Source organism: Hemitrygon akajei, chromosome 8, assembly GCF_048418815.1.
Source record: "Hemitrygon akajei chromosome 8, sHemAka1.3, whole genome shotgun sequence".
In the NCBI taxonomy this organism is placed as follows: Eukaryota; Metazoa; Chordata; class Chondrichthyes; order Myliobatiformes; family Dasyatidae; genus Hemitrygon; species Hemitrygon akajei.
Window position 1 is genome coordinate 125,132,261 of NC_133131.1, and position 21,459 is coordinate 125,153,719.

Sequence of the window (21,459 nt, forward strand, 5' to 3'; positions counted from 1 at the left end):
TATTTTCTTGAAGCACTTATGATACCAAAACTAAAAGCAACTAATCAAGTACTTCATTAAACTGATCTACCCCCCAAAATTATTTGAACATTTAACTGTTCAGTTAAAATACATTAAGCAGACAAACCTGAGAACGGCACATCTCGAAGCACTGTGGGACCCCAGCCTCTCCAGAGAGACAGCCAACCATTCTGTGCTACTGAAGTCTGAATAACATTCTTCAATTCTCTGTAACTCAGCCTACGAGACTGGCTCTTTGTTCTGATTAGTTCCAGAGGGCTTATGACAGTAACTGCACCCACTGAAAGATGGAAAGAGTGAAAACCAAAATAAAATTACAGATGCAAGAATTCTGAAATAAAAATACCCGTAAAGCAGGTAACACAAGTGGGGAGAAATAGAGTTAACATGGCAGGTTCATGAACTTTTATCAAAACTAGGAAAAAGTTAGTGTTAAAAAATTTGCTAAGAATGAAGTAAGGACTAGGGGGAAGAGAACAATGAGAATGTTTTTACCAGCCCTTCCTGCAGGTAATGTCTAACCTTTTCTAGGTTCACCGAAAGCTCATTGGCATGAAATATCAACTCTCTTGCTCAATGTATACTGTCAAATCTGCTAAATGTTTTCACCATTTTGATTTTAGAACATAGAACAGTACAACATAGGAACAGACCCTTCAGATCACAATGTTGTGCTGAACTAATTAGTAATCAAATGATCAACCAAACTAATTCCTTCTGTCTACGCAATGGCCTTATCTTCATTCCCTACACATCCATGCAGCTAAGAACACGTAGAACACCTCTATTGTATTTACATCCACCATCACCCCAGGCAGACATCCACAACTTCATGTAAAAAAATAACCCTGCCCACAAATCTCCTTCAAACTTCCTCTATCTCACATTAAATGCAAGGCTTCTGGTATTTGAAATTTTAACTCAGGGAAAAAAGATACTGGCAATCTACTCTACCTACATCATATAAACCTCAATCAGATCTTTCCTCAGCCTTTCCAGAGAAAACTTTCCAAGTTTACGGAACCTCCCCCCTATTCCAGGTAGCATCCTGGTAAATCTTTTCTGCACTTTCTCCAAAGCCCCCAGCCTTCCTGCAATAGAGCAACAAGAACTGAAAGCAATACTCCAGATGTAGCCTTGGATTTTACAAATTTGGAACCTAACTTCCCAACCCTTGAAATATGTTCCTTGACTAATAAAGGCAAGCATGCTATATGAGTTTATTCCCTATCAAGCAGAGTAACTACTTTCAATAACTATGGACTTGTACCACTAGACCCTCCTGCACATCAATACTGTTAAAGTTCTTGATAATTTTTAATTGAAATTTAAGAAAATGAAAAATAATTAACATGTAAAACCAATTATACTATTTCAGAAAGTGCATTTTAAAACACTCACAATGGCCAAGAACTTCATTTGAAAATGTTTGACAAATAACAAAGTTTATAAATATTCTACTCAGGCAGTTAAGTTCAATTACATCCAACTTCTCACTGCAGTTTTGAGGAACAGACCCCAATCTGAAATATTAACTTGCTTTTCTCTCCACAGATGCTGCTTGACTGGCTGAGTTAGCATTTTTGTTTTTATTTCAAATTCCAGCAGCTGTAGCTTGTTTTCCAATGGGATTAAGGGGTATTTAAATAGTGTAATCAGAAAATCTTCCTGCACTAAATAGCATCAGGATGATGTATAATGCTTCACATATTCTACAAACCAATCACATTCATTCTAAGATTTTAAGTCTTAACTAGACGATTTTATCAGGAAACCAAGAGAAGGGTCACTGCCGTTTCACAAGCTGAAGTGCAACTAAGCTTTGTTGTAAGCTGCCTCTGATGTCCAGTGGGAACCAATGGGAAACCACAGCTGGCCAATCTTCTTTTGGGGAAGGGAGTATATCAAGCTTAGCGCCATAAATAAAGTTTTATTTTATAATATTTGATAGCAATGCAAAATGTGAACCTCTAGACAAGATTTTGGGACACAAATTTAACAGCAATTAAAACTCCACCATTAGGTCAGCTTTTCTATTCTGTAAAAGAACATTACCATTAGTTGCTTGTGCAAAAGGGAAGTAATGTTAGAATGAGACTATGTTGAATTTTGCTCTCTTATCTTGGGTGAGAGGAGAGATAAACAACAGACGTTCAGGAATATTCATAGATATTCTTAATTTACCTCGAGCTGAGGCACCAGCTATCAATGGAACATAGCTGCCATCATATCCGAGACGGTAATTCATTAAATTCCGCAACTGATCATAACAAGTGAAATAAATAACAGTAGCAGGCACGGCCATTATTCTGTAAAAAAAAAGTCATACATCATAATAAAAGTACATTATAGCAATCTGAAGTGTGCAAATGTAACAATGCAAAATATATTTCTTATTATTGCAATGTTAAGATTGTAACCTTTCATTAAACTGTGAAACAAAACTTACAAATAGTAATGTCTTACAATAGCTATAGTCTCCAATAATTCCAAGGTGGCCACCACTCTGCATATCTAAGATAAAGTAATCCCATCCTCATTAGAAGTTAACAGGAAACAATGTGCAAAAATCTTAGGCACCCCTAGATTTCCAATATAAATTTTGACTTAGATTTATTTTGAACTTCTGCATTTCTGCATGGGTGGAAGTCAGGAACAGGAAGGGAGCAGTTACTCGCAGGGGTGTCAAACTCATTTTAGGTCACGGGCCGGATTGAGCAAAATGCAGCTTCATGCGGGCCGGATCAGTCGGACGCGTGCGAACGCAGCTTTCGTTGCCTCCGTTTTTTCAGCCTGCTCTCATGTGTCTCAGTCTCTGCTATAACTACAAAGTGTTTCACTTTACAAATTCCGTTTATGAAGAAGACTGCCGAATAAACACTAAAAACCCTGAAAACCTGGTACCTGAATAAACTCAGCATTAGCCATATCATACGCCATAGGCGCTTCGATTACTGGGGCCAGCTTTAATAGGAATTAGATATTATCTCGCGGGCCAAAGATAATTCCACCGCGGGCCGGATTTAGCCCGCGGGCCTTGAGTTTGACATATATGCTCTACTGGGACTATTCTATAGGCGCCCTGGAAGCAGCAGAAATACCGAGGAGTAGATTGGGAGGCAGGTTTTGGAAAGGTGCAAAAATAACAGGGTTGTTATCATGGGTGACTTTAACTTCACTAATATTGATTGGCACCTGATCAGTTCCAATGGTTTAGATGAGGCAGTTTGTTATGTGTGTCCAGGATGGATTCCTGTCACAGTATGTGGACAGGCCGACTGGGGGAATGCCATACAAGATCTCGTATTAGGTAACGAACCAGGTCAGCTCACAGACCTCTCAGTGGGTGAACATCTGGGGGACAGTGACTGCCGCTCCCTGGGCTTTAGCATTATCATGGATAAAGATAGAATCAGAGAGGACAGGAACATTTTTAATTGGGGAAGGGGAAATTATGAGGCTATAAGGCTAGAACTTGCGGATGTGAATTGGGATGTTTTTGTAGGGAAATGGACTATGGATATGTGGTCAATGTTTAGGGATCTCTTGCAGGATGTTAAGGATAAATTTGTCCCGGTGAGGAAGATAAAGAATTGTAGGGTGAAGGAACCATGGGTGACAAGTGAGGTGGAAAATCTAGTCAGGTGGAAGAAAGCAGCATACATGAGGTTTAGGAAGCGAGGATCAGAAGGGGCTATTGAGGAAAGTAGGGTAGCCAGAAAGGAGCTTAAGAAGGGGCTGAGGAGAGCAAGAAGGGGGCATGAGAAGACCTTGACAAGTAGGGTAAAAGAAAACCCCAAGGCATTCTTCAATTATGTGAAGAACAAAAGGATGACAGGAGTGAAGGTAGGACTGATTAGAGATAAAGGTGGGAAGATGTGCCTGGAGGCTGTGGAAGTGAGCGAAGTCCTCAATGAATACTTCTCTTCGGTATTCACCAATGAGAGGGAAATTGATGACGGTGAGGACAATGAGTGAGGGTGAAGTTCTGGAGCATGTTGATATTAAGGGAGAAGAGGTGTTGAGAGTTGTTAAAATACATTAGAACGGATAAGACCCCAGGACCTGACGGAATATTCCCCAGGCTGCTCCACGAGGCGAGGGAAGAGATTACTGAGCCTCTGGCTAGGATCTTTATGTCCCCATAGTCCACAGGAATGGTACTGGAGGATTGGAGGGAGGCGAATGTTGTCCCCTTGTTCAACAAAAGGTAGTAGGGATAGTTCGGGTAATTATAGACCAGTGAGCCTTACGTCTGTGGTGGGAAAGCTGTTGGAAAAGATTCTCAAAGATAGGATTTATGGGCACTTAGAGAATCGTGGTCTGATCAGGGACAGTCAGCATGGCTTTGTGAAGGGTAGATCGTGTCTAACAAGCCTAACAAGAGTTCTTTGAGGAGGTGACCAGCCATATAGATGAGGGTAGTGCAGTGGATGTGATCTACATGGATCTTAGTAAGGCATTTTATAAGTTCCACATGGTAGGCTTATTCAGAAAGTCAGAAGGCATAAGATTCAGGGAAGTTTGGCCAGGTGGATTCAGAATTGGCTTGCCTGCAGAAAGCAGAATGTCGTGGTGGAGGGAGTACATTCAGATTGGAGGGCTGTGACTAGTGGTGTCCCACAAGGATCGGTTCCGGGACCTCGACTTTTTGTGATTTTTATTAACGACCTGGATGTGGGGGTAGAAGGGTGGGTTGGCAAGTTTGCAGACAACACAAAGGTTGGTGGTGTTGTGGATAGTGTAGAGGATTGTCGAAGATTGCAGACAGACATTGATAGGATGCAGAAGTAGGCTGAGAAGTGGCAGGAGTTCAACCCAGAGAAGTGTGAGGTGGTACACTTTGGAAGGACAAACTCCAAGGCAGAGTACAAAGTAAATGGCAGGATACTTGGTAGTGTGGAGGAGCAGGAGGATCTGGGGGTTCATGTTCACAGATCCCTGAAAGTTGCCTCACAGGAAGATAGGGTAGTTAAGAAAGCTTATGGGGTGTTGGCTTTCATATGTCAAGAAATAGAGTTTAAGAATCGTGGGGTAATGATGCAGCTCTATAAAACTCAGGTTAGGCCACACTTGGAAATTTACCAGGATGCTGCCTGCTGCCTGGTTTAGAGAATATGCATTATGATCAGAGATTAAGGGAGCTAGGGCTTTACTCTTTGGAGAGAAGGAGGATGAGAGGAGACATGATAGAGGTATACAAGATATTAAGAGGAGTAGATAGAATGGACAGCCAACACCTCTTCCCCAGGGCACCACTGCTCACTACAAGAGGACATGGCTTTAAGGTAAGGGGAGGGAAGTTCAAGGGGGATATTAGAGGAAGGTTTTTTTTTTACTCAGAGAGTGGTTGGTGCGTGGAATGCACTGCCTGAGTCAGTGGTGGAGGCAGATACACTAATGAAATTTAAGAGACTACTAGACAGGTATATGGAGGAATTTAAGGTGGGGGGATATATGGAAGGCAGGGTTTAAGGGTCAGCACAACATTGTGGGCCGAAGGGCCTGTACTGCGCTGTACTATTTTCTATTTTGTCAGTAGAAAAGAGCAAAATTTAGGTTCCATTCATTTTCCAAAAATTGGAAAAACTTCTGGTATCCTCTTTTATATTATTGGCTAGCTTCCCTTCACATTTCATTTTTACTCTCCTTATGGCTTTTTAGTTCCCAGTTCTAACAAACAGTCTTTGTCCCAAATCATTCACGCTGTCTCTCTTCCCATAGTGTGGCCTAACCTGCTAAGTACTTCCAGCATCTGCAGATTAATTTTCATTCTTTCTGATAGTGGCAAAACATTTATAATATAAATAATTGGATGTTTTGAATTAACCCAGACCCAAATTATTTTTATATGCAGAACTGCAGTTCAGAATTGGAAGTCTCAAAATTTAAGGCAGTATGACTTAAATAATCTTACAATGTTGGAGGGAGTCCACTCCAGAGTGACTTTAGACCCTCATTACGAACAATTTGAATAAATGCGTCCTGGAATACAGAAATAAGAAAATCCTTGTATTATTTCAATGATATAAAATCAGCTCATTTGAAAGGATAAACCTATCACAGCATTGATTGGTTGGTGTTTTCTACCTCCCATGAGCAAATATTAATTTTGATATGCTGCCACATACTTCCAACAAATATATTCACACCTCTCAATACTGGAGTAAAGCACAATGCATAGTAAGTAACTTGTACTAAATGTACACTAAGTAACATTAACAATAAGCTACTCAACACCAAGGTACAATTTCTTGGTCTTCTGGCTGCAGGAAAATGAATGCCACCCCAGGAAACTGGGATACCTTCTGGCAGTCTTCAACTGTGGGATGTGACCTTTTATGTTCTCTGAGGAGTGTACATGGCTTAGTCGCCATAAAAACGGGTCTTTAGCCCACCACGTCTGTGCTGCCCATTATGGCTGCCTGTAGAAATCCTATTTGTCTGCATTAATTCCACCTCTCTCAATACCTTGCTCATTCAAGAAGTTGTTCAGATGCCTCTTAACATTCTTACTATTTCTACCTCCATTACCCCATCCGGAAGCTTACTCTAGATACCAACTATTGTGTGAAGAATATACCAAGATCCCCTTTACATTTCCCCCTCTCACTTTAAGCCTATGACATAAAGTTTTCAAGTTCCCAAACATGTAAACCAGACAATGACTCTCTACCTTACTATACCTCTCAGAGTTTTTATACATCTCTATCATAACAAATTTAGCTTCCATTGTTCCATGGAAAACCCAGGTTAACAAAGTTCTTTATTACTCAAGCCCTACTATGTAGAAAATCTTTTGCACACCCTCTCTAGCTTAACCACATCTGTTCAATAGTACATCAAGCAGAACTGCACACAATATTCCAAGTGTGGCCTATCTATACTTGGGTTCAAGTATAGATAGGTCAGCTGAAGGGATCATCGGGGGGGGGCGTTTCTTCCCGCCATTACAGACATTGACACCACACGCTGCATCCGCAAAGCTAACAGCATTGTGAAGGACCCTATGCACCCCTTGTACAAACTCTTCTCCCTCCTGCCATCTGGCAAAAGGTACCGAACTATTCGGGCTCTCACGAGCAGACTGTGTAACAGTCTCGTCCCCCAAGCCATTAGACTCAATTCCCAGAGTATAGTCAGTCACTCTCTCTCTCGAACACCACTCCACTCCCTTTGCAATTTTTGTTCATTTCTTTTTCAATTCCTGCTAAAATATTGTTTTCATTTACATCATATTGTAATTTGCCCTTTACTGTGCCTATTGTCTTGTTTATTAATTATTGTACTGTCTTGCACTGTTTTGTGCACTTATGTAGTCCTGTGTAGGTCTAAAGTCTAATGTAGTTTTGTGCTGTTTCATGTAGTCTAGTGTAGTTTTGTGTTGTTTCAGGTAGTTTAGTGTAGTTTTATGTAGCACCATGGTCCTGGAAGAACATTGTTTTGTTTTTACTGTGTACTGTACCAGCAGTTATGGTTGACTTGAACATGGCATCCACACTCTAGTACTCAATACCTTGACTGATATAGGCAAACATTCCATATTCCTTTTTCACCACCCTGTCTACTTGTATTGCCACTTTCCGCAAACTATATACTTATACTCCTGAGTAGCTCTGTTCAAAGGTACTCACCTGATCCTTGCCATTTAACATGCTTGATCTTTCATGGTTTAACTTCCAAAATGTGTCATTTTGCATTTGATTTAACATCTTACCAAATGGTGTTCAAAATTTGAAACCCTTGGCCCACTGCCTGCATAAACCATCAAGGACCCATTTTATTTTTTTCTAAAACACTAATCCCACTCTGACCAATCTTATCCTCCCTAGAATAGGCAACTGATAAAAACCCTGAATTGTTTGAAGCAAAATCATTTTTATTTATTATTTTCCCATGTTTACTACCTAGCTTTGCTGGCGAGGCAAGCCTACCCTCAAATGCCCTCGAGAAGATGACGGTGAGCCATCTTCTTGAAGTATTGTATCACCTTTGGTCAATGAGGAAAATCTAGGAATTAGACCCAATGATGATTCCATGCCCCTGCTGACTCCTCTTTCTTGATGCTGGAGTTCACAGTTTAGGAGATGTTAAAAGATGGCAAATAATAGGAGTGAGATAGATTAACTGCTGTGGTTACAATAACAATCTTGCACTCAACATCAGCAACACTACAAAATTGATTGAGCACTTTAGGAAAAGGGAAGTGGGAGAACACACACTGATGCTCATTAAGGGATCAGTGATGGAAGGAGTGAGCAGCTTCAAGTTCCTGAGCATTAACAGGTTAGAGGATCTATGCTGTCCCAACACTTTGATGCAATCATGAAGAAGGCACACCTGCAGCCATATTTCTTTAGGAGTTCAAGGAAATTTGGTACGTCACCAAAGACTCTTGCAAGTTTCTACAGATGTACCGTAGAGAGCATTCTGACTGGCTGTATCACCATCTGATGTGGAAGCTCTGATTTGCAAGAGCAAAAGTGGCTGTAGAGAGTTGTAGACTCAGCCATCTCTATCACAGGCACAACCCTTCAAACAATCATGGACATGTACAAAAGGTGGTGCCTAAAGAAGGTATCATACATCATTAAGGACCTTCACCGTCTGGATCATGTGAATTGCAACCACAGTCTGCGAGGAGGTAGGGGAGCCTGAAGACCCGCACTCAAATGGTTTAGGTACAGCTTCTTCCCCTCCAACATCAGGTTTCATGAACACTATTTTGCTATTTCTTTTCCATACTTTTTTGTTAACTTATAGTAATATCTGTATTGCACTATGCTGCTGCTGCAAAACAACAAATTTCATGAAACACATCACTGAAAAAAACCTGAATCTTGGTATGCAAGAAACAGGAGAAAAAGGCCACCATTCCCTTTGAGCTCACTCTGCCTTTGTTAGATTACTGGACTGATTAATTGTCATTATCTTTACAGCTTAACAATTAATACCCAATGAATTGCCCTCCTGAAATGTCAATGAATTCCACAGATTCACTACCCTCTGTCTAAAGAAATTCTTGCTCATCTCCGTTCTCATCTACCTTCAGATTTCGCTGCTTCCCTTCTCCTCAGTAACAGTAACTACACTCAATTCTATTCACTGAAGCTGTCAAATTTTTGGTATACTGCTAGCGTCTTCTACAGTGAAGAATGACACAAAATACTTTATCCCTCTTTACTACCTCTCCTGCATCATTATTTTGCAGCAATCCGATATCAATCCTCATCTGTATTTTATTCTATGCATATCTGAAAATACATTTGGTATCCTCTTTAATATTATTGGCTAGCCTGCAATCAAATTTCATTGTTTCACCTCTGGCTTTATAAGTTGTCTTCTTTTGGTTTTTAAAAGCGTCCCAATCCTCTAACGTTACACTATATTTTGCTTTATCACATGTCCTCTCTTTTGCTTTTATGTTGTTCTTATGTCATCCTATCTTTAGGATACCTCTTGTTCTGCACCTTTTGAATTGCTCCCAAAAGTTCCAGCTACAGTTGGCCCTCCTTATCCACAGGGGATTGGTTCCAGGACCTCTTGTGGATACCAAAATTCACGGATGCTCAAGTCCCATATTCAACCTGTCTCAATCTGGTGGATCTTAGGACCCAGTGGAACCCCAGACCTTATTTAACCTCTCTCAATGTGGTGGACATTAGGACCGGGCGCCAGAGCGTGCAGTGTTTCTGTTCATGAAAATAATCACGATCACAATTAAAAATAAAGTGGAAATAATAAACCGATCGGAAAGAGGTGAAACACCATCGGTCAGTGGAAAAGTGTTAGGCTACGTCGGTCAACGATCAGAACAATTTTAAAAGATAAAGTGAGAAAGGCTCTGCCCCGATTAAAGCTACAATTATTACTAAACAACACAATGGTTTAATTATTGGGTTTTGGTTTTTGATCCTCCACATCAACTCGGCATGGTGGACAGCGCTCTCAGGAGCGATCTGTCCCGAGTCCCGAGAACTTCCATTCCTGAGCCTGGCGCTGAAACATACGTTCTTAAATGTTTTATATGCATAGAAAGGTAAAATATATACTATATACTAAGACAAATGTTTGACTAACTGACGCTAAATAATACCGGATGTACCTGTTACAACTTACTTAGTAAGAGAACTTCCAATTTTTTTCGATCCTGATGCACGATAACCCATGCACATCCTCCCGTATACTTTAAATCCTCTCTAGATTACTTATAATACCTAATACAATGTAAATGCTATGTAAAATGGTTGTTATACTGCATTGTTTAGGGGATAATGACAAGAAAAAAAGTCTGTACATGCTCGAACAACAAGTGCTGGAAAAGCACTTCCGGGTTTATGCGATTCGCGGTTGGTTGAATTTGCGCGTGCGGAATCCGCGGATAAGGAGGGCTGACTGTACTGTTATCCCTGCTAGTGTCTCCTTCCAACCAATTTTGACCAGCTCCTCTCTCATGCCTCTATAATTCTCTTTACTCCACTGTAATACTGATACATATGACCTTACTTTCTCCCTCTCAAACTACAGGATGAGATCTATCATATTATGATCACTGCTTTCTAAGGATTCCTTTAGTTTAAGTTTCCATATCAAATCTGGTTCACTACACAACAACTCATCCATAATTGCCTTTCCCCTAGTGGACTCAATCACAAGCTGCCCTAAAAAGCCATCTCACAAATTCCCTCTTTTGGGATCTAGCACCAATCTGATTTTCCCAAATTTACCAGCATACTGAAATCATCCACGGCTATAATAACATTGTCTTTTTTACAAGCCCTTTCTAACTTCCATTGTAATTTGTATCCCACATCTTGGCTATTGTTCGGAGGCCTGTGTATAATGCCCAGAATATTTTTACCCTTGCAGTTTCTTAATGCTACCTACAAGGATGCTACATCTTCCAAGCTTATGTCACCTCTTTCTAAGGATTGATTTCATTTTTTAACCAAGAGCCACTCTACCCCCTTGCCTACCTCCCTGTCATTTCAATACCATGTAACCTTGGATATTAAGCTTCTTTGATCTGTGATCTTCTTTCAGCCACAACTCAGTGATACCCACAACGTTAAACCTGTCAATCTACAACTCCTCATAATCCAAAGGTGATAGAGGTGCAGCTTCAGTTCTTTAACACAGTCTCTAAGGAGTTGCAGGTCGATGTACCTTGTGCAGATGTTGTTATCAGGGAGACTGGAGGTCTCCCACATCTTACACAAAGTACACACCACTAACCCTAGACATATTCTCACTGCACTAGCTACAGTACATACTAATAGGTAAAGGAAGAGAAAGACAACTTATTAGAAACTTTATTTCATCCTCCGTCTGTTCTCACCCAAGTCTGTTGAGTCAAATCTTGAACATCCAACAATGGATGCTCCACTTAAACTCCACGTCCTTTTACTGCCCCATGCCTAATAGATCATTATGATTGCAGCCTGCTGAAAAGACTATGCTTGATCTTCTATCTCAGTGCTATCATCCAAGATACATTTTGCATCTCAGTCCTAAATTACCTAACCCTTCTTCTGAAATCTTCATTTTAGACTGATGCAGCAAGATGGTGGCGCGACAGCAGCGCGTAGCAGACACTTCAGGATGAATATCTGTTAAGTAGGATGCCGTGCACAATCCTGATTTGATGGAGACGGATGTGAGAAGCACGGAGGAACATCTGGTGAAACTTCTGACATGCCTGTTTCGCTGCCGCTGCTACTGTGTGATCGAAAAATCTCTGGAGAGGAAGGCCCTGAATCCTCGGCTTTGCCTGTTGTTTGGCGGCCGGGGCCGGGAAAGATGGTGCTCGGTGTCGGAGGCTCGAAGTTTTCGGACGGACTCAGAGTTGGCTGTGGTCGGGTGCTTCCAGAGGCTGCATTGAGAAGTCTTGAGGCGCTGGAGGTTCATTGCAGGAAGAGTTTTTCTTCCTTCTACCGTCTACATAAGATGATGGGCTATCGAGGACTTTGTGACTTTTTTTTTACCATGCCCATGGTCTGCTCTTATCAAATTACGGTATTGCTTTGCACTGTTGTAACTAAATGTTATAATTACGTGGTTTTTGTCAGTTAGTCTTGGTCTGTCTTGTGTTTCTGTGATATCATACTGGAGGAACATTGTATCATTTCTTAATGCATGCATTACTAAATGACAATAAACGAGGACTGAGTGTCCTCATAATCTAATCTAATCAGCCAGTGGAAATATTTTCCCTGAATCTTTCCTGCAGGTGCTTTAAGAATTTTGTATGCTTTGAGGAGATTTCAATCTTCATCTACAACCTCATTCTACTCAATTTCTCTTCATACTGGAAATTAACCATCCTTGGAATCAATCCAGATTTCACTGCAAACCTACAATGCAAAGTAGATTGTTTTCAAAATTGCAAAAGGACTACCTTACTCGTATATTCTGGTCCTCTCTTAATAAAGGGGAACATGCCATTCCTGTTTGTAATTGTTTGCTGCACTTACATGCTGGCTTTCAGTAATCTGTGTGCAACTGTACATAGGTCTACCCAATCCCTCATCTTAAATGGAAAGCAATATTGACCATTAAATGCTGTTTTCAGCGGATATAGATTAGCTGTTTGCCATAATACACATTTGGACATATCAACAGCAGGATTAATTATTAGGAAAACATGCTTCATGTATCAGTATCAAAATTACATGCTCAGATGAAATTCCTAATTCACAAGTTGTGTTGAGCTAGCATTATAATAATTGGTATATAACACTGTAGTAATTAAAGTGGCCACCTTAAAGCTTCAGGGGCAGTGTATGCTCTTATGTCAAGTGATGTATGTGCAGAATATGCATATTCTTTCCGCGACTTGAAATGTTTGGTCTGGGTGATCTCGTCTGATCACACTCTCTGAAGAACTGCTGTAGATGAAGTGACTAGTGTAAAGTATACCTTGTGTAGATTAACATCAAATAAATAACAACCTATAGGAAGCTGAAGGAAGCTCCTGGGAGCTGACAGTAACATCATTAAACAAATTGATTCCTATTCTATCATAAGTTGTCAATGAGTAAATATTAATATGGATAAAAATGTCGCAGAAATGAATTCCAGAAGGCAAGATGCTTACCAATGTTCCTCTAAATTGTCCAGGAGCTTTATACCAAGCACTGGTATTTCCATTCTCACAGACACACAAATGGTCCATCAGGCCATTGCAGTACAGAAAACATTTGCCTAGATTTTAAATAATTTAAATAAGTATAAATAGCATGTTTGATAGACTGTAAGAAAAATCAGTAAACACAAATAACACAGAAGAAATTCAATGGAATTTATTGTATATACTAACAAAATAAGGGAAATTCAATTCTCACAGCAACACAGTATATTCCAACTTGCAGCTGCTCAGACATTTTGAGACATTCTGAGTCATGTTAAATTTTGCCATTCAAATAAAGAAATCGAAAAAGTTTACCCAAAGTTCCTTCAGCATCTTACTTTATGCAATGGAGAAGTTTACATTAGTTAGTAAAAATTAGTATTTCATTTTAGTTATTATAGTAGTTACCTTTAAAAAATGGAGTCCTTTGTGCTTGTAGTCGTATTTTCACAACATCAAATGGAGTAACTGTAAAAAAGTTGTAACCTGTTAATGCCCAGCACAATATTATGTTGTAAAAGTTTTATTTTAGATTTCATTTAAATAATGCAAAAAAAGCCAAATTCAACCAATCATGTGGCAGTTTATTCTGCATGTATCATTGTTTACTTAATATGTTATGATGCTACAATAACATACTTTTTCTTATGTGTTGTGCGCCTTGGTCTGTTTCATTTAGTGGTATACATGTGTTCAGTGAATAGCAATAAACTGAGCTTGAATTTAAACAATGTAGGTTATTTTTAGGCCATTGAATCTAAATTGGAGCCCAGAGGAATCCCATTTCCTTCCAATTTTCCCTTGAGCTCTTCTTCCCACATTCCCATCAACTGCCCTCAGATTTTAACTCACTTACATATTAATCAAATTGAATTGAATTGACTTTATTTCTTACATCCTTCATATACATCATTAAAAATCTTTACGCTACGTCTCCATCTAAATGTGCAATCATAGTAATTTATAATAAATAGTCAATGTAACATAGAAATACACTCAACTCAGAGTGAGTTAATCAGTCTGATGGCCTGGTGGAAGAAGCTGTCCCAACCTGCACATCTTTGGAGTGTGGGAGGAAAAGTGGCCAAAAGAAGAAAGTGCAAACTCAACATAGACTGCACTGGAAGTCACAATTGAACTCTGCGAGACAGCAGTATCAGCTGTACAATTATTTAGACATGAAAACAATTTCTTAAAAATTGAAGTAGACAATAAAAATGGTTTCATAATCACATACTGTCTACAATACCAGTGGGAGAGTAGTGTCAAATCAAAGGGCAATTGAGTAAATTTTGCTCAGAAGAACTGCATTAATATAGGCCTGTATTTTGTTGAAACATAACAGTAACTCCAAACTAGAAAAACACAAGTAATTCTGCAGTTGCTGGAAATCCAGAGTAACACACGCACAGAATGCTGCAGGAACTCAGCAGGTCATGCAGCATCTACGGAGAGGAACAAAGAGATGATGTTTCTGGCCAAAACCCTTCATCAAGACTGGAAAAGGGGGAAGAATACAGAATAAGAAAGTGGGGGAGGGGAAGGAGTAGAAACTAGAGGATGATAAATAAAACCAGGCGCGGGGAAAGGTCGGTGGATAGGGAGGCAGCAATTGTGAGAAGTTAAGAGATGATAGGTAGAAATGGTAAAGGATGTAAGGAGGAAACTGATAGGAGAGGAGAGTAGACCATGGAAGAAAGGGAATGAGAAGGGTCCCCAGAAAATGATAGGCAGGTGAGGAGAAGGGAAGAGGTAAGAGGAAGCCAGAACAGGGAATGGATAAAAAAAAGGGGGGGGGCCAAAATGAGGAAATTACCAAAAATCAGAGTAATTGATGTTGATGGTGTCAGGCTGGAGGCTACCCAGACAGAATATGAGGTGTTGCTTCTCCAACCTGAGCATGCCCCATCGTGGCAGTACAGGAGGCCATAGACCAATATGTTAGAATGGGAATGGGCAGTGGAGTTAGGGTGGCCACCAGGAAATCTTGCTTGTTGCGGACGGAGTGAAAGTCCTCGACAAAACCCCAGCTCTTTAAGGCTCACCTTGAAACTCTGGTTTAGGACTTCTTCAAAGTACCACTGAAGGCCTTGCTGATGATTAAACTTTGGATGCTTGTGAGCAGCAAGATAGACCATTTGCATTCATACCAGTTATATGCAACCATGGACAGACTTCAATGTACCGTAGATTCCGGATTTTAAGCCGCTACTTTTTTCCCACATTTTGAACAGCTTTGAACTCTGCGGCCTTTAATACGGAGCGGCTAATGCATTATTTTTTTTCATGCCGCCAAAAACATTTTGCCTCGTAACAGTAGACCAATAAAATTGATGAGTAGTTCACAGAGGTCCAATGAAATTGTACGATAAATCAAGCGCACTTTCACAATTAAATTATTGTAAATCAGTCATTTGTACTCACCCTCATCAACATGGAAAACACTCGAAGAAAAGCATTGTGCTGCCTTTATGGCAGTTATTTAGTTTATAATATTTTCGCTTAGTAATTCATTTGTTAGTTAAAGTTAGAACTGTTTTAACTATATTTGTTTTCTGTACTACATCGCGGGATGCTATGACGTCACAGCCGGTTTCGCCGCGTCTTGTGGGAAAATGCCGGTTTGCGATAAACAGGAAGGCGGGGGCGAGCGGCGGAGCTAAAATGCTGCTTTTACGTTAAAGGCGATCAATAACTTTTCCTGGTAGGCTGCAGTATATATATTTTTTACCAGTCGTTAGGAGATATTGGAATGTTGTTCAGTAAAGAAGTATACGCAACGTATATTTAAAAGTAGCCGCGTTACAGGCACGGTTCGAAAAAAAGCATTTGCAATATGTATTTGTTTATGTTACCATATGGATTTAATTAAAAGTTAAAAAATCCTCACGTGTAATATCTTTCTGTGTAAATATCTCATATTACAACGTGGGACACCTGCGGCCGAAAATCCGGTGCGGCCTGTACAAGTAAAAAATTGATTTTATTTCTAAAATTAGAGCCAGTGGCTTTTAATCAGGTGCGCTCTGTAGTCCGGAATCTACGGTAATTGTGCCAAAGTCTGTCTATCAGTTTATGCAGTTTAATTAAAAACAAATCTACATACAAGTCCCAGTAGTATTTATACAAATAGCATACATTTTCTTCCCATTTTCACATTGTCATACCAATTAACGATGTCACAATTGCACCAGAACATGATGCCATCATTTGCTGGACAGGTGTGATTCCGTTCAAACCAGTGACCATCTCTGAACTCGTCATTTTCCTTTATTCTACAGTACAGACAAAACATTAGAATTAAATTTTACAATTCTTTAAATAAAATTTAAATTCCAGATATTAGTACTACTTTTGAAAGCCATTTACAAACTTGATCTCCATTTTCTGTAAAATGACCATGAAAACCTACCTCATTCACTTAGGTTTCACTTATCTGTCCAAACATCATCCAGCATTTCAAAGTGAGTTTCTGATACTGTCGGTGAAATGAATTGGGAGCATTTTACAGCATCATCAATCTCACACATATATACGACATTTATATAAAATCTTCAACGTGTAGCAAGAACTTTGTTTATAAATGTTGAACTATATGATTTTCATCAAATCAACAGAAAATAAAGTGAGATTCAGGAACAATAACATGCATGAAGCATTCTGTAACAACCCAAGTTCATATTTTACATGTTTACAGTGGCCAATTTTACAATTTCATGCACAAGGAACTAACAGTTTTCTTTTTTCTACAAGACCATGACAATTATGAGGCATAAAAACAAACAAGCTTAGGAACTTCATCCTGAGAAAGAAGTGATCACATCATAACTAAATATACATCTGTAGCCACTTTATTAGCTACACCTTAACTCCTGCTTGTTCATGAAATATCTAATCAGCCAATCATGCGGCAGCAACTCAATGTATAAAAGCACGCAGAAATGGTCAAGAGGTTCAGTTGTTGTTTAGACCAAATATCAGAATGGTAAAGAAATGTGACGCAAGTGACTTTGACCATGGATTGGTTGTTGGCTCCAGATTGAGTACTTCAGAAACCTCTGACTGATCTCCTAGGATTTTAATCCATAACAACCTCTAGAGTTTAGGGAATGATGTGAAAAATGCCAAAAAAAATCCAGTGAGAAGCAGTTCTGTAGGCAAAAACACCTTATTAATGAGCGAAGTCAGAGGAGAATGTCCAGACTGGTTCAAGCTGACAGGAAGACAACAGCTCAAACACGTAGCCACTGAGTGTCAAATTCTGTTTGGGGGCATAATTCAATCAGAAATTGGCCTTGAAGGAAATGTGACAATGTGACAAATGTGACAAAGAACTGCAAAGTCACCTGGTAGATCCAGAGGTCCACGGTCAGTTGGCAGATCCCGATACTGAACTCCAACGGTCTCCAAAGATAGAGTTCAGGTCAGTAGGCTAAAGGACAAAGACCTGCAATCCCCAAGGACAAGGACAGCAGTTGGCGGGCCACAGTACAAGGGCCGGTGGTCCTCGAGGTTGGCGAGTCACAGCAAGTCATCAGCAGATGCCTTTTCATTGGCTCTCTACTCAGCTCTAAAACATCTGGACAGTGAAGATGCATACATCAAGATGCTCTTCATTAACTACAGCTCAGCATTTAACACTATCATCCCCTCAAAACTATTCAATAAGGCCTCAATCCCTCCTTGTGCAATTGGATCTTCGATTTCCTCACTTGCAGACCATAGCCAGTTCAGATTGGCAACAACATCGCCACTACCACCATCAGCACAGGTGCACCACTAGGCATTGTACTTAGCCCCTTGCTTTGCTCACTTTATACTTATAACCATGAGACTAAGTACAGCTCCAAGTACATATTCAAGTTTGCTAACGACACCATTGTCATTGACTGAATGGCTCACAGCAGGGATATTGAAAATCTGGTTGAGTGGTGCCATAACAACCACCCCTCACTCAATGTCAGGAAAACCACAGAGGGAATCGGAGTTGCAAAGTCACATAACATCTCTAACCGTTCTCATATCAGAGAATCTGTCCTGGAGCTAGTATGTAAATACCATTTCAAAGAAAGCCTGGCAACATCTCTACTTCCTTAGAAGTTTGCAAAGATTTGGTATTTCATCTAAAACTCTGGCAAACGTATATAGATGCATTGTAGAGTGTCCTGACTGGTTGCATTATGGTCTGGTATGGAAATATCAGTGCTAAAGAATGGAAAAGCCTACAAAGAGTGGTGTTTACAGCCCAGTTAATCATAGGAAAAGCTCTCCCCATCACTGAGCACATCTACAAAGAGGACTGCCACAAGAAAGCAGCATCCAAAATCAAGGAACCCACTGTCCAGGCCATGCTCTCTTTTCAGTGCTACCATCAGAAAGGAAACTCAGGGCAAATTCCACCCGTTTCAGGAACAGTTCTTACCCTTCAATCATTAGGCTCCTGAATCAGCATGGACATCTTCACTCACCACAAAATTGAACTAATCACTGAACACAACCTTTGGACTCACTTTCAAGAACTCTACAACTAATGTTCTGTTTTATTTATTGACTATTTATTTATGATCGTTTCATTTTGGATTTGCACAATTTATGTCTTTTTTGTGTGTAGGTTTTCCATTGATTCTATTACACTTCTTTGTTCTACTGTGAATGCCTGCAAGGAAATGTATCTTAGAGTAATACTTGGTGACATACACGTACTTTGATGATAAAATTTACATTATACTTTGAGTCCCAGGAGGTAGATGAGTCAACAAGTCCTGACGTCAGATGTCGGTGTGTCCCAGGCCAAGGTTTGAAGGTTGGAGGCCCGAAGGTGGCCAGTCCTGGGGTTGTGAGGCATGAGGTCAATAGGACCTGGTGGGGGAGGAGAATAGGAAGGGGATTGCTTTCCTGTTGGTGTGTCTGCCTTGTGTGTTGCTCTGCTGAATATTGTGGACATATAAAGTAAACCAGAAGTGTGATAACTCTTGTGAGCAGCCCCTAGCACATCCACAGATGTGTTGGTTGCTAAAAATGATAAATTTTACTGTACTTAGATGAACGTGTGACTAATACATCTAATTTTAAAAATGGATGAAGACCAAAGAAGCTATAACTGTGCAGAGCCTTGTCAGCTCCATTCCTCACCACTGCTCAAACCCTGACCTTGAAGCATGAAAAGAAAGAACATAAAAAATTTTCCTCATGCTAACTTCTGTCTGGCTGGGCACAGCTCCAATGCCATATTCAAATTTGCTGATGACACCACTGTCGTACGCCAAATCAAAGGTGGTAATGAATCAGCATTTAGGAGGGAGATTGAAAATCTGGCTGAGAGGTGTTCTAACAACAACCTCTTACTCGATGTCAACAAGTCCAAGGAGCTGATTATAGACTTCAGGAAGAGGAAACTGGAGGTCCATTATCCAGTGCTCATTAGAGGATCAGAGGTGGAGAGGGTCAGCAACTTTAAATTCCTCAGTGTTATTATTACAGAGGACCAGTCCTGGGCCCAGCACACAAGTGCAATTACGAAGAAAGCACAGCAGTGCCTCTACTTCCTTCAGAAGATTCAGCATGACATCTAGGACTTTGATAACATTTTAGTGGAGAGCATTTTGACTGGCTGCATCATAGCCTGGTATGGAAATATCAATGTCCCTGAAGGAAAAATCCTATGAAAACTAATGGGTATGGCGCAGTCCATCACAGGAAAAGCCTCCCAAACACATCTACATGAATTGCTGTTGAAGGAAAGCAGCATCGATCATCATGGACCCCCACACCCAGGTCATGATTTCTTCTCGTTGCTGCTATCAGGAAGAAGATACAAAAGACTCGGGACTCACACCACCAGGTTCATTAACAGTTACAACCCCTCAACCACTAGGCTCTTGAATCTAAGGGGATAACTTCACCCGCCCATCATTGAAATGTTCCCACAACCAATGGTCTCACTTTCAAGGATTCTTCATCTCATGTTCTTGATATTTATTGCTTATTATTATTATTATTTCTTCATCTTGCATTTGCACAGTTTGTTCTCTTCTGCACTCTTGTTGAACGCCCGAGTTGGGCAGTCTTTCATTGATTCCGTTATGGTCATTATTATATAGGTTATTGAGTATGCCCACAAGAAAATGACTTGCAGGGTTGTATAAGATGACATATATGTACTTCGATAACAAATTTATTTTGAACTTTTATAATGACTTTACTCTCAAAAAGGACAAGTTATGAACCTCCCTCTCTCAAAGCCCTTCAAGTCAGTTTAAGAAAGCCCCTCCCTGCTGCTTGCAGGAATCATGCATTCACATAACTACTTAGCATTGATCCTATCTTCCACGTCCTCCCTCAATTAATGAAGTGTCACAAGCATTTTCTCTGCTCGTTTGAACATCATCTGCTTGAAGATGTTATGAACAATTTTTTTGACTTTCTAACAAGCAGTTTTCATTCTTAACCTCAAATGGAGTCTGGACACAGTAGGCCTTTAATATCCATCGCAACTGGTTTCCCTTGTTCATCATGTTGGCCAGTCACAACAATCCTTTTCTCATCGGTAGCAATTTTCAACTAAGCAATATTGACAATAGAGTACAGTGGAAGAATCAGATGAATTTCATCAAAGAGTAATACAACAATCCAAAGCGCGTAAGCTAGCCAATAATATTTAAGAGGATATCAAAATGTTCTTCAGATACATAAAGTGTAAAAGAGAGACAAGAGTGTATAATCAGACTGCTGGAAAACGATGATGGAGAGGTAGTAATGGGGGGACAAGGAAATGGCAGATGAACAATAAGTATTTTGCATCAGTGTTCATTGTAGAAGCCACTAGTAGTATGGTGGCAATTCCAGGTGTCAAGGGTCATTAAGTGCGTGGTTACTATTACTAGAGAGAAGGTTCTTGGGAAACTGAAAGGTCTCCAGGTGAACAAGTCACCTGGACCAGATGCTGTACAGCTCAGGATTCTGAAAGAGATGGCTGAAGAGATCATGGGGGCATTAATAATGATCTTTCAAGAATTACTAGATTCTAGAATTGTTCCGGCAGACTGAAAAACTGCAAATGTCACTCCACTCGTCAAGAAGGAAGAGAGGCAGAAGAAAGGAAACTATAGGCCAGTTAGTCTGACCTCAATAGTTGGGAAGATGTTGGGAGTTGATTATAAAGGATGAGGTTTCAGGGTACTTGGAGGCAAACGATAAAATAGGCTGTAGTCAGCATGGTTTCCTTAACGGAAAATCATGCCTGACAACTCTGTTGGAATTCTTTGAAAAAGTAACAATCAGGATGGACAAAGGAAAATTGGTTGATGTTG

At 40.1% G+C, this 21,459-nt stretch overlaps 1 protein-coding gene across 2 annotated transcripts in view; it reads right to left on the reverse strand.

Moving 5' to 3' along the window:
* The window catches only part of LOC140732232 (mitochondrial glutathione transporter SLC25A40-like), a 53,373-nt gene that overhangs the window by 25,832 nt on the left and 6,082 nt on the right, over positions 1-21,459 (reverse strand). The window contains exons 1-7 of one of the 2 annotated variants that reach the window (XM_073054558.1): positions 16,563-16,583; positions 16,318-16,425; positions 13,559-13,618; positions 13,118-13,224; positions 5,939-6,006; positions 2,206-2,330; positions 128-301 (exon numbers count right to left, since the gene is read on the reverse strand). In XM_073054558.1, coding sequence (XP_072910659.1) covers positions 128-301; positions 2,206-2,330; positions 5,939-6,006; positions 13,118-13,224; positions 13,559-13,618; positions 16,318-16,414 — 631 coding nt within the window. In that variant the 5' untranslated portion in view covers positions 16,415-16,425; positions 16,563-16,583. Of the gene's footprint in view, positions 1-127; positions 302-2,205; positions 2,331-5,938; positions 6,007-13,117; positions 13,225-13,558; positions 13,619-16,317; positions 16,426-16,562; positions 16,584-21,459 lie in introns of those variants that run through there. The other variant, XM_073054557.1, reaches the window with a different exon arrangement.